The following is a 12717-nucleotide window of genomic DNA, read 5'->3' as shown; positions in this document are numbered from 1 at the left end:
CATATGTTACCGGCCACACCAGATTTTCAAATAACTTGGTTCAATCTAATTTTATTCGAAAATCATGTTTGGTTGGTGACGTTTGCATTTATTTTATTTAGTTTCAGAATTAGATATTTGTACAAAGCTCTTAATTTCCTTCTATTTCTTACTTTTTTTCTGTTGATTTAGTATTGGACATTTCGAAAATATCCTGCTTAAAAATTTAAAACAACATGTTTTATACCTCTGTTGTATGAAAAATTGTGTCCGTTTAAAATAATAATAAGGATAACAATTAGTTTAAAAAAAATAAACAACTATAAACTACTTAGTTTAATAAAATAGGATATTTAATTATATTTTTTTAACTTACAGCTATTTCAGTATGATATTTAAAAATTCGTCAATGCATTTTCATGCTGCATTCTGTCTACTTTGTACGAATAATGAAACAAATTTTGCAAATGCTGGAAGTCTAAGAAAATAATAAAATTATGAATTAAAATGTTTCTAAAACATATTACTTAATAAATTATGTCAAGACATTTGGAATTAGAGACAAGGTTAAAATACATCTTTAATGAATACATAAATTATTAATATACTAAAGCTATTTCGCTTGTACACAAGCCAATAAAAACTGCCGCGCTCTTCTTAACCATAAAAATAGAAATGAATTGATAAAGCGGTGACTAATTAATAATAAGATGTACACAATGCAGGCTCTATGTAGTTTTGGTTCAGGAGTTTTATTAAATCGATTTATTAATTATCGTTACAGAAGGCCAAGGCGAAGGGTTATTCCAAACTTCGTGTCAGTTATTTAATAAATTTCCCCCTTATATATTCTATAGGTTCTCCAACAGCCAGGATTTGTAACTCACTGCGGTTACTAACCGTACATACATACGTTGTGAGGTAAAGTATAGACAGGGCAAACATATTGTTACCTGGAATGCATGGTATGTACATGTACAATTTATTCATTTAATATGAGTATTAAACGTTATTGTTGCGGTGTCATTGTCTTTTTTTCAGATAATAATAAAATGTCCTTAAAGCACGTAGGTGCATTTTTATCTTCCGTCTAATTTTTTGTTGCGCAGTTATCCCGTCGCTGCCACCTGCGCATGCTCAATCAGAGAAGGGAGTGGAGAACATGGACATATGTACCCCTGAGTTGAATACTCTAAAAGATGAGGTGTGTATATTTCCCTTATTGATAATATTAGATTTGCTTGGTGGTGTTAAAAGTGATCTTGGCAGTAGAGGTGATTCAGAGTATTCTGAAGTACACGGCTGCATGTCTGATAACGTGACGGTGTCGGCGCCGCGCACGCGACTCGCTTCGTTACGCATTACTATGGCTCTCGAAACAAACCGGCGCGCGACGCCTTTACTAGTTGACGTCTGCCATTGACGACATACCTTTATGGCTGCCAACAACAACCAAACAACACAATCATTTCACAATTTAGCTTAATTCATTGAACATTTCATTTAGTAAACGGCAAAATGGTGAGGGCTACGGTTCTAAATGTTTTTGGGAAACAGAAACTGTTTTATTTCTTTTAATTAACTTTATGATAAATTTTATTAGTGGGAATTGATTATAGAATATACTTTAATACAATGGAGTGCGTTTATTTTAATGATGTTCTAGCGTGTATAGTTTTAACGATTGTTATTGTTTTAGGTGGTTTCCTGCAACATATCTCAGGTGAATCCTGGATCAAGCTTTGTGACCGGTCGGCCCCTACAAGCTACATATTGCGCGGTAAGTACTTCTACTTTAAAATGTTTAATTACTGCGATGTTACTTTCCGTGTGTGTGTAATTTTCGTATACCGGGGATATTGATAAACGGTGTGTGCGCCTGGTAGCTGCACTAGTGTCAAAAATAGTTATGATTCCTATGTTAGCGTCGACCACTCTTGTTTAGGTAATGAAGTACAAGTCGAAAACAAAAGAAAATATAATATATATGACCGTTACAATAGATGTGTCTATGTAGATAGCGTTTCGTTTTGTTATGGAGTTATTTATTTTATGAGAATTTCACCCGAAAATCTTAAGGTACCGCAATCAACAAAAAAAAAATGAATGTGTTGTCTTCGCGGTAACACTTAATTTTCTATTTACTATCCTAAGGTGCAAAGTAAACGATACCAAGAGATTGGCCGCTTCGAGATGCGATGTGAGAGCTCTGAACAGTTGCGTTGCAAGGTAACTATCTTGTAATTGATGTTGTGTAAATAAGTAGAAAAACGGTGAAACTACTACTCCACCGGTGCACAAATATTATACCAAAAAAAAGAAAAAAAGTGCATATTCCTAGGGGATCTGTAGACGCAAAGCTTTATATACTATATGTTCGAAAGAAAAATAAAGTGCATATTCCTAGGGAATCTGTAGACGCAAAGCTTTGTATACTATATGTTTGAAAGAAAAAAAGTGCATATTCCTAGGGAATCTGTAAACGCAAAGCTTTGTATACTATATGTTCGAAAGAAAAAAAGTGCATATTCCTAGGGAATCTGTAGACGCAAAGCTTTATATAATATATGTTCGAAAGAAAAAAAGTGCATATTCCTAGGGAATCTGTAAACGCAAAGCTTTGTATACTATATGTTTGAAAGAAAAAAAGTGCATATTCCTAGGGAATCTGTAGACGCAAAGCTTTATATAATATATGTTCGAAAGAAAAAAATGTGCATATTCCTAGGGAATCTGTAGACGCAAAGCTTTATATAATATATGTTCGAAAGAAAAAAAGTGCATATTCCTAGGGAATCTGTAGACGCAAAGCTTTGTATACTATATATTCGACCAAGAAAAAACAATGCGCGCATTTGCCAATATTGTATACACATGTGTATGTTATGTATACAAACATACTAAATTTGTTCACACATCTAGCGTTTGACGTAGTGCTTTATGAAGTGGCGAATGCGAAAGTACGTTCGTAAATGAACAATGATTAATAAAACGTGCAAACCTCGGTAAAAAGACTTCGTGACGTATGTAGGTAAAAAATAACAGTATTTCGAAGAAGTTTGGGGGTGCTATAGGCCGGTTTCCCTTTGTTAATCAAATACTGAAGCTAAAAACGTGCCCCTTATTTAAACTCGACGGAAAAAAAGTCTGCACAATCTTTCCTTGTTTTATTGTTCTTAATTTTCTTAAGACGTCGTGTGGTCTCGTTTTATAATGCCTCCAGACTCGTGACTGGAGTGGACTAATTTAAACTAAACTAAACTTGGGCAATAATATAACCAATCATTAGTAATCATTTAAACCTTTTTGAGTTTTAACGCGACATTCTATCGCGTTTTATTAAAGAAAAGAAAGATGGATTTGGCGGCGAGCAGCTTAGGGATGTCGTGTGACCTAGAATATAATCCTGACGGTACTCATTTCCAGGATGGATTTTCATGCGTTATATCCATGCATGATGGTGTCGTTATGTACGCAACATCATCATTGACGACTACTCTTGGGTTCCCCAAAGACATGTGGATCGGAAGGTCGTTCATCGACTTCGTTCATCCAAGGGTAAGTTTGTCTAGTTATTAGGTTGGTAAGTTTTAATCTTGGGTCACTGTCTAATGGAGTAATTGTTCAACAGGATCGCAACACCTTTGCATCACAAATCACGAATGGTTTGGCCGTCCCTAAAATTGTTAATGGTACGCAAGAAAAAGGTAAATTGATTATTTATTGAATCCATTGTGCCAATTCACTGTTTTATGCGATTTTGTACCTTATTTGTAATAGGTATATTGTGCATGATGTTTATGTTCACATTTGTTAGGGATTATAGGATGACCTGACGTGTACCTTATTCCCTAACAAATGTTACCTGTTTCACAAAACCTAGTCCTATTCAATACGTGCTTCTGTGTTCTATAGCACATAAGCTAGCTTGTTCTTTTTTTTTTGTAAAAGTATACCGTTATATGATTATGTTCCTGGATATTCAATTGAATGATTGGCACATGGATGGAAAAAGTGAATGCTGGTTCCTCTATTTTAGTTTTTAATATTTTTTTAGGAATAATGTCTCTGTTAAATAAAGTTATCAGTTTTAAAAACTAGCTCCATTACATAAAGACTATTAGTACTTAAAAGTAGTACTTCTAAAACAATAGCTTAGCTAGTTAGTCTTCGTCAGGCAAATTGACTTCTAACCCGAGTGGCTGATACAACCACTGGGCAACTGACTAGCCTCATTATTTTCCTTGTGGCGAAGCTGTGAATTAAAGGTTATCTAACCGCCTATTCACATCAAGGGGGAGTTATTTTTAAAACTGTTTTATTCTGTAAGGAGAACTTTATTTTCGTTAGCCCTTTTTTTTACTTTTCTTTTTATAATTCTTTCGTTCCTTTTTTAACCAACCAGCTTTCACTTCCACGGTGTAATTGAAATTCAAAATTATTTTTATAGGTTTTTGTTTGGTATTTGTTTTGGATACCATTGGTTTTTATTTTACTGACAATTGAATGACCAAGAAGGTTGGTATTGAATGAAGGTTAGTAAGCATTATGTTCCTGCTGTCAGCTTTTCTGCATTTATTTGCATAGTTGGTTACTGCACGGAGTTAGTTGTAAGAAGAGGGATTCTCAAACAGAGAGTTTTCTTCTCACATTACGAGTAGTTTAGATTACCGCATTTTATTTTGCTTAGTATCGAATCGGTGTGCGATAGTAATAACTATTTTTATGTAATGGTTATTGGTATTAAAATTGCTTCAAATCATGTGGTGGGAAACCCCTTAAAGCCAAGTAAGTTTAAAGAAAAGTTCTTTTACGTAAAATGGCATGTAAGCTGTTGTTAAAAGCCTCTCTCGCTTTGCGTTTTTCATACTTGCCTGTGGTTCTCACACGTTTTCCAACAGGACGTAGACTAAGTGCATGTTATTCCTGTTTCTGGAAGTCTATACAATCTCTTGCTAACTTATGAATATGTTATATTAAAGACTATTACAAAACTGAAAGCTAAATGTATAAATTTAAATGTATCGACTATCAGGAACTAAGAAAAATTAGTGACAATATGGTGTGATCTTACGGCTGAGGTCATATTTCAATATAAATGGTACATTTTGTCTTCAGTTCAATCTCCAGCTAACTCGGTGTCCACAATGGTTTGTCGGATACGGCGGTACAGAGGCCTCACCACGGGGTTCGGTGTTAAAGAGAGAGTCGTGGGCTTCATGCCGTTCCTGCTCAAACTCACCTTCAAAAACATAAGCGACGAAGAGGGTAAAGTCATCTACTTGGTTATACAGGCGACACCATTTTTCTCTGCGTTTAAAAGTAAGTGTTTAACATAAAGTGTCATATAAAAACATTCACGCTTCGGTAGAAAAGGTATGCCATTATGCCATATCTTACAAACTATGTTATTCTGGTTTTGTGTAATAAATGTTCTTCTGCGTAGTATTCCTTTTCGTACAAACATTGTGAAAGTACAATTGTTTCTAACTTCTGATGTATTAAATAATCCACACAAACTATGACGTGGCTTTCATAATGAAAACTATTCAATTGACGTGATGTTGTAACTGGTTACCAAGTCATTTCTAACAATTAGGTACACTAAAGAAATAATCCATAGAGTTGACTTGAATGAATTGTTCATTACAAACAATTGTAATATTATTTAGTTAATTTTGATAAGTGCTTATTATTGACAAGATATTCACACTAAGTACTGACTTAGTGTCTATATCTACTGAGATATACTGACTTATTACTTAGTTCGATGGTCATCGGCAAATCTACCGAAGCTCTCCCTTCAGCATTTTCACTACATCTAATATATTAGTTCCAATATTATGGGGATCAGCATTTAGTTGTTCTTAACAGCCAAAATGCTTTCCTTCAATGTGGTATTTTCACAACTAAAAACCCGTCATTTTGCTATAGATTTTTATAACGTCAAGAGTTGAAATGAATAATTGTGTATTTCCTTGAAACACCGTTAAGGCTTCCAAGGTTTTCTCCTTGTTTGCGTCCTTGCAGTATAAAATAGGTCGTTAAAAATGTCATTTGTTCCTAAAGCGCCGAACGAGGTGGTGGTGAAAGCGGTGCCCTTTGTCATAAGACATGCGGCCAATGGCCACATTGAATATGTGGACCCTGAGTCGGTGCCCTACCTGGGGTACCTGCCGCAAGATCTCGCTGACAAGGACGCGCTGATGCTGTACCATCCTGATGACTTGATGTATCTACGACAAGTTTATGATACCATCGTCAAAGAAGGAGGTCTCCCTAGATCTAAGGCTTATCGGTGAGTATCTAGTTTTAATAACATCATCATTTTTTTGTTTTCATCAATTTCAATGTCCTGTAAACACGGTGTCACAATGATCATCAGGGTGTTCTTGCACCATTTTCGTACACATGATAACAATGGGCTTTTTCCAGGATGATTACACAAAACGGTGACTACATTCGGTTGGAAACGGAGTGGTCGTCATTTATCAATCCTTGGTCTAAGAAACTGGAATTCGTCATTGGAAAACATCATATCTTAGAGGTATGTTAGTAAGAGCTTTTAATTATTTGAAACACAACATGGTGCAATTTTTTTCGTCGTGTTGAAAGATAAACGTGACAAGCCCGTGTTGCTAAATCTTTGACTGATTTCGTAATGTTAATTTTGTAGGGCCCGACCAACCCAGACGTGTTTCAATCTCCTGAGCCGGAAAAATCGATGAAAATTCCCGAAGAAGAAAAAAACAAGGCACAAATGCTGAGAGAAACGATTATTCGAACAATGAATGAGGCAAGCGAAGTTATATTTAACAATAGCATTGTAACAAAAATATTGTTGAGCATTTTGTGGTTTTCAGTGAATGTAGAAATTGTTAGGGAGTTAGCGTAAACCAATGCTGAAGCTGTATAAAGAAAGACGTTTATTGAGGTGCTTATTTACCTCAAGACTTTCTTTCGAAATCGACTCATTTATTGGTGAGCCTTTACCTGAGAGATTGCTTATTAGACTTGAAACGATCTGCTCTGATATTAGTGCGAACTATCGTAGTCATAATAGTTTGTTTTCTTTTAGTTTTTTGTTGATTATTTTAGTTTTTTTTATAAAGTATCGGTTCATTGCAGTGGATGGACAGGCTTATAATATGGTCGTCATTTATTTGCCTGCATAGCAGGGCAGGGTGGTCCGTTGTGCCGGCCAGTCGGCGGCCCTCTGCTGTCACATCTTGTTCATATATTTACTTTACTTTTTTAAAACAGGATTCTTGGATTCGGGTGGTAAACCTTTGAATCTAAATGTACAACTTGATGTTTAGCTTAATTGTGGCGTCTGTTCAATTAATTATGTTTACCTGATTTAATACCTATTTTATTTCAGTACTAGTTTAAAAGACTTTATCTTTAAAGAGTTAATCATTTAAGAGAACATTTTGCAACATACAGTTTTATGAAGTATAATTATTAAATGGTTTTTGTTTAAAATATTACTCGTGCTTTTGTTGTTGCTGCTACTTAATGTATTTTTTTTTTGTTAGCGAATACGTCTTTGTACTAAGTGTATCGAATATCTATAAAGTTCAATGTTAATACATTGCTTATTTCTTTGCACTATTCGAGACTGTGAGTGTTCGTGGTTTAATATACCATTTAAGGAAAATTTTGCTCGAACTTTCCGATAATTACAATAAAGTGCACAGCGAGTAATATGTTAAAGTCACGCGCCATCTTTTTTATACTTCGTACGTGTGTTGGGGGCTGTATGCAACGTGTTCCCGGCCTTACTTAACTCGTGACTCGCTATTCTACCTCGGGAAACGGGATCGAACACACGATTTCTTACTTACAACTGCAGCTAAGCATAATTATTGAACTATCAGTGTACATAATTATATAGTGTCTGCTTATACCTTGTCTTAGACAAGCATCTACATAATATAGCATGTTATGTAGCTTGCATATAACATTATTATGTACTTGCCTTATAGTGGACACTATGGCCAGAATTTAGTGTGAAATGTTAATTTTATTCAATTGTACAGGCTCTGACTAAACCCGCGGAAATAGCGAAGCAACAGATGAGCAAGCGTTGTCAAGATCTGGCTTCGTTCATGGAGAGCCTAATGGAGGAAGTGCCCAAGACTGATGAGGAATTGCGCTTGGAGATACACGATCCTGATCACAGCTACTATGTAAGTTGACATTATTTTCTATAACTTTGATAACACTGGTCTACAAATTTTGACTTTAGAAAAGTATTCTTCGAGCAAAGTAGTTTTTTTTTATTTATCTTTACATGCTGGTAACGAAAACAATAATTATTTAGATAAATTAGTTTCCATTTATTAGAAACGAAATGATGTTTTTTGCCACTCAGCCAATTTCTCAAACCTGTAGAACACGGATTGCATAACAAAGACATATCACACCAGGACATAAGTCCTGGTGTGATATGTCTTTGTTAAAGTAGTAAGAATAGGTTTTTTTATCATATTCGATATAGAACACCTTTGTTTACTTAATATCACCTCTCCGCAAAAGTAACAAAAATTGACGGGATTATTCACACATTTCCGAGACATTATGTTATAAAATAATTTTTAGTTTCACTTTTTTTCACTTTTAGCACATTTATTATTCAGTAATACAGAACAGAGCACTAAAGTACGATATTTTTAACATTTGATGCCAACTAACAAAGTTAATCGTAAAATTTGGGAGATATGAGGTATCTTGAAAACTTAAACTAATAAATTACTTTTACTTATCAAATCGTATTTAGCATGTATAGACAAGCAAAAATTAGTTAAAATTATTTCGGATACTTTTTCATTGTAGACTAGTGTAATTTTAAATTATTATTTTTTATGGTACCGGCTTACCCATGTAACTGTTTTACGAGGAACTCGACTAGTTTCAAGCCATGCTAGAGGCTCATGTTCATGAACAGCATTCCGCGACAAATGATGCGGCGATTCTCGCGCTGCGACTTGATGTTAATATAAAATAGTGTTGAAATTTAAGACTCCTTCAGATTGTATTAAGAGTTTCGTAAAGTTTACGGAAAATTTTCGTCCTGTTTGGATAACGGTGCGTGTTGTTGGAGCCCTGTTTAATTTCTTCGTTCAGCAACGTTATATGAGACTTTCTTTTATTTTATTTTTTTGAGGGGGGAAAATCATCCAATGACTTCTTTCGCCTTGGGCGAGGCGAGAGGGAGTGTCAGACTCTTACTGACTAAAAACCACCCCGTTCCTTCTCCTGCTTTTCGAGCGTTATATGAGACTAGGTAGAATATTTTGACTTTGAAACAATTACTTAAACACTAGCCACATTAAAAATGAGCGATCATTACGTGCAAATAAATAAGGCAAAAGTAAGAAGGCTTCAATGGCCACGTGAGACGGTAATCAATCAATAAGTTTGTCATTTCCATCCATGTTGCGTGGTGTCCACGTGACCTTTGCAATGGTTCCCCAACATGCGCTGGATTGAGTGGGCGGGAGAGCACGTGCTCGTCATAACAGACATCCTATCCTCTTTTGTTGCGTAAACTTTGTATGCCTTTGTGATCCATTTCCCCGTACGTTAGCAAATAGGATTACTTACCCTACATGTGGAATAACACATCTACATATACGAATGCTATAAAACTGATGAGATGGTTTGTTCGAACGGAATATACATCTACTGGTGCTAATTGAATTCTATATTGGATAGTCCAGTTATCAATGAAGGCTACATCACGCTATGATCAATAAGAGGCGAACAGCGGATGATATCGTGCCGGATTAGCTAGTTGCTCAATAACCAACATTCTTTTTTTTTTATGAAATAAGCCGGTAACCGAGCCGCCGTATTACCTGATGGTAAGCAATCGCCGCCGCCCATGGACACTTGAAACACCAGAGGCGTTACAAGTGCGTTGCCGGCTTTTTGGGAGTTAGGAATTTAAGGGTTGTTGTTCGGGAATCGGGGATGGGGAAGATTGGGAAGGGGGAATTGGGCCTCCGGTAACCTCACTCACACAACGAAACACAACGCAAGCGTTGTTTCACGTCGGTTTTCTGTGAGGTCATGGTATCACTCCGGTCGAGCCGGCCCATTCGTGCCGAAGCATGGCTCTCCCACACTTAAAATTATAGGTAAAATTCTCCAGTTTATAGGTACTGAGATATTGATAATCCTAAACATTTCCATGTTAGTTTGAGTTATTCAATTTACTAACGTGTTACGTTAGCACTGATTGTGTAACATGTATAGATTTATTGTAACTTGAATTCGGTTTTGTTAATCGATCGAGTTGATTCAAAGTACCGTAATGGTGAAACGGGGTGAATAGAATTCGAGGGATGAAAAGATATAAGAATGAGGTGAATCACTAACATACATTCAATACATTCATTGAATAAGAGTTATGAAGAATTATAACATTCATTGAAGAAGGGTTTCTTCTGTATCTCTTTACCATGTTTTACGATACTTATTTATTTCAAAGAAACACTTAGCAGGCATTTGTGAGGACAAAAATAACTTTAGCTGTTTAGTTTCGTACTTTAGTTATATGACGTTTCTTCAGGCTTGTATATTTATGATTTTCTTAGTAGCTTTTAAACTTTGAAGTTTCTCAATCAGAAATACCTCGTGACGCATTAACTTAGTGCCCAGTTATGTAATTTCTTTATTTCTGTTCATTTCGTTTTATAGCGCTTTGTATGGTTACATTGAATAGAGACTTAAATAGTTTGTTGCCAATTTTAACACGAATTCTTCGGTTTGTTTTTCTTCGCTTTCGTAATATTTTTGAGTATTAAGATTTTTTATTTCTTAAGTGCAAGTAATCTTCTCCTTCATTGGTCGAGTGTTCGCAAGTACGACTGCCGTACCCGGACAAGGGATCTCGGGTTCAATTCTCGGGTCAGACAAAAGTTTTATTGGGTTTTTCGGTTTTTCGAAAATGTCTCAGTAGTAGCAAGGAGTCTGGAATTGTACCAAGTGTATGGCAACTCCCTATTGCATGGGACTTATAACACAAATGGCGGAAAGCGGGTGAACATTGTATAGCGACAGGTGCCGTAATGTGTACATCTGCCTACGATAAAAGGCGTGAGGTAGCATATCATCCGATAAAATTGAATTGTACTTATTTCAATCAATTTTATTCTTCAAACGTTTTCTTCTTTACAGGAAAGGGACTCGGTGATGCTTGGTGGGATTTCCCCACACCATGACTATTATGATAGCAAGTCTAGCACTGAGACTCCGTTGAGTTACAACCAACTGAACTATAATGAAACGCTGCAGAGGTAAGATGTTCTCACGTGTATTGGACCATGATTTGTGAGCGTAGCGTAGTCCCTGATTCGCCATCCTAATATGTATAAAGTACCCGATGAACTAATGTGGCACATACTTCATACAACTGACGTTCCACATTCATAAACTGGTACATAATGGCTATCCAGACATTGTGAAACAAGCCGTTTTCTTGAACTAAATGTTTGGTGATGATAATATCAAACCAATCAAAATGTGTGCATAGCAAAGCAAAGCACCCATATTGGTGTTCAAAGGTGCATACTTATTACACATTTGCCAGTTTGGTTGAATCCAAACAAGTCTGCCATAATAATGGTTTGAAATTAATGAGAATATACCCTAAGTAAAGCACCTGATTTCCCCTCAAGTGGGGTTCAGAGCATAAATTGAACATCTACTTTATGACAGTTTGGTTCATTCCGAACATGTCAATACAAAATCTTTTAAAGATTGACTATCAGCATTATATCATGCCCCACTTAGAAATTCCTTGATAATATTCAGTTACGAATTTGCGAATACATCTCCGCCAAAGTCCCACTTCAAGTTAGTTAGCAAAATTATTGTTAAGCCTAGGTGAAAGTGTAACAATGTAACTGTTTTATATTTGTGTTCAGGTATTTCGATAGTCACCAACCTATCTCCTATGAGGACTACAACACGGTCACCGGCGAAAACATTCTCGGACTGAAAGATCCGAGACCAATCATAAAGTACGTGTGTTTCTTATGTAATGTGGCTACTATATACTGTAGTTTTAAATATATTTTATGTTCATCATGGAATGATTTTTGCCCTGGTAGATCATGTAGTTCCCCAAGGATCGTTGTTTAATAAAGTAGGGAGCCTCACTTCGGTGTGGTATCGGTTTGAGCTGCTGTCTATGTTTAAGATTAACTCCTGTGTTTTGTATCAAACTTTTTCTGAGTAATAACTAGCAAGATAGAATGCCGTGCATGTTATCGTGTTTGTTATTTACCCAGTAGTGAGTAAATTTACATATACTTTTTTAATAATAAAATGTTTGCTCAAATAGATACGTCATCAAGAAATGTGGTGATGCCTAAACATAAATGTAGACCCTAATGCTAAGTGGGTTAACTAGTGCTACAAAGTATTGTTCTGTTGCAGTCATTGCCTGTCTCCGATGGCGCAGCATTCGGGGGACTCTGGGGAAATGACCTGCTCGTCAGATTCCAACGGCATGGTCATGGGCAGTAACAGTCCCGTGATGCCCCTCGGAGACTACCAACCAATACGTCTCACTGAGGCGTTGCTTAGCAAGTTAGTAAAGACTTCAACAACAAGGGTTGCTCGTTGAAGCACTAAGAGACATTTGCCAATAAATTCAAACAATACTTATTGGGGACTTGTTTTCTTATCTATAACCCTTAAACCACTCGCGTTTATAAGCATTAG

The 12717-nt window shown here is 36.0% G+C and overlaps 1 protein-coding gene across 33 annotated transcripts in view; it reads left to right on the top strand.

Annotated features, from left to right (window-relative positions):
* Window positions 1-12717, top strand: part of LOC118261937 (period circadian protein) — a 33497-nt gene that overhangs the window by 11285 nt on the left and 9495 nt on the right. For 23 of the 33 annotated variants that reach the window (XM_035573188.2, XM_035573031.2, XM_035574652.2 and 20 more), the window contains exons 5-17: window positions 1089-1183; window positions 1679-1759; window positions 2134-2208; window positions 3406-3537; window positions 3611-3686; window positions 5098-5301; window positions 6049-6277; window positions 6415-6526; window positions 6656-6775; window positions 8022-8171; window positions 11167-11285; window positions 11916-12011; window positions 12430-12582. In XM_035573188.2, coding sequence (XP_035429081.2) covers window positions 1089-1183; window positions 1679-1759; window positions 2134-2208; window positions 3406-3537; window positions 3611-3686; window positions 5098-5301; window positions 6049-6277; window positions 6415-6526; window positions 6656-6775; window positions 8022-8171; window positions 11167-11285; window positions 11916-12011; window positions 12430-12582 — 1642 coding nt within the window. The remainder of the gene's footprint in view (window positions 1-1088; window positions 1184-1678; window positions 1760-2133; window positions 2209-3405; window positions 3538-3610; window positions 3687-5097; window positions 5302-6048; window positions 6278-6414; window positions 6527-6655; window positions 6776-8021; window positions 8172-11166; window positions 11286-11915; window positions 12012-12429; window positions 12583-12717) is intronic. The other 10 variants (XM_035573111.2, XM_035574562.2, XM_050704427.1 and 7 more) reach the window with 5 other exon arrangements.

This window comes from Spodoptera frugiperda, chromosome 25 (assembly GCF_023101765.2).
Source record: "Spodoptera frugiperda isolate SF20-4 chromosome 25, AGI-APGP_CSIRO_Sfru_2.0, whole genome shotgun sequence".
Taxonomy (NCBI): Eukaryota; Metazoa; Arthropoda; class Insecta; order Lepidoptera; family Noctuidae; genus Spodoptera; species Spodoptera frugiperda.
The sequence above is the reverse complement of the archived record's forward strand: the minus strand, read 5'-3'. Positions and strand labels throughout refer to the sequence as shown.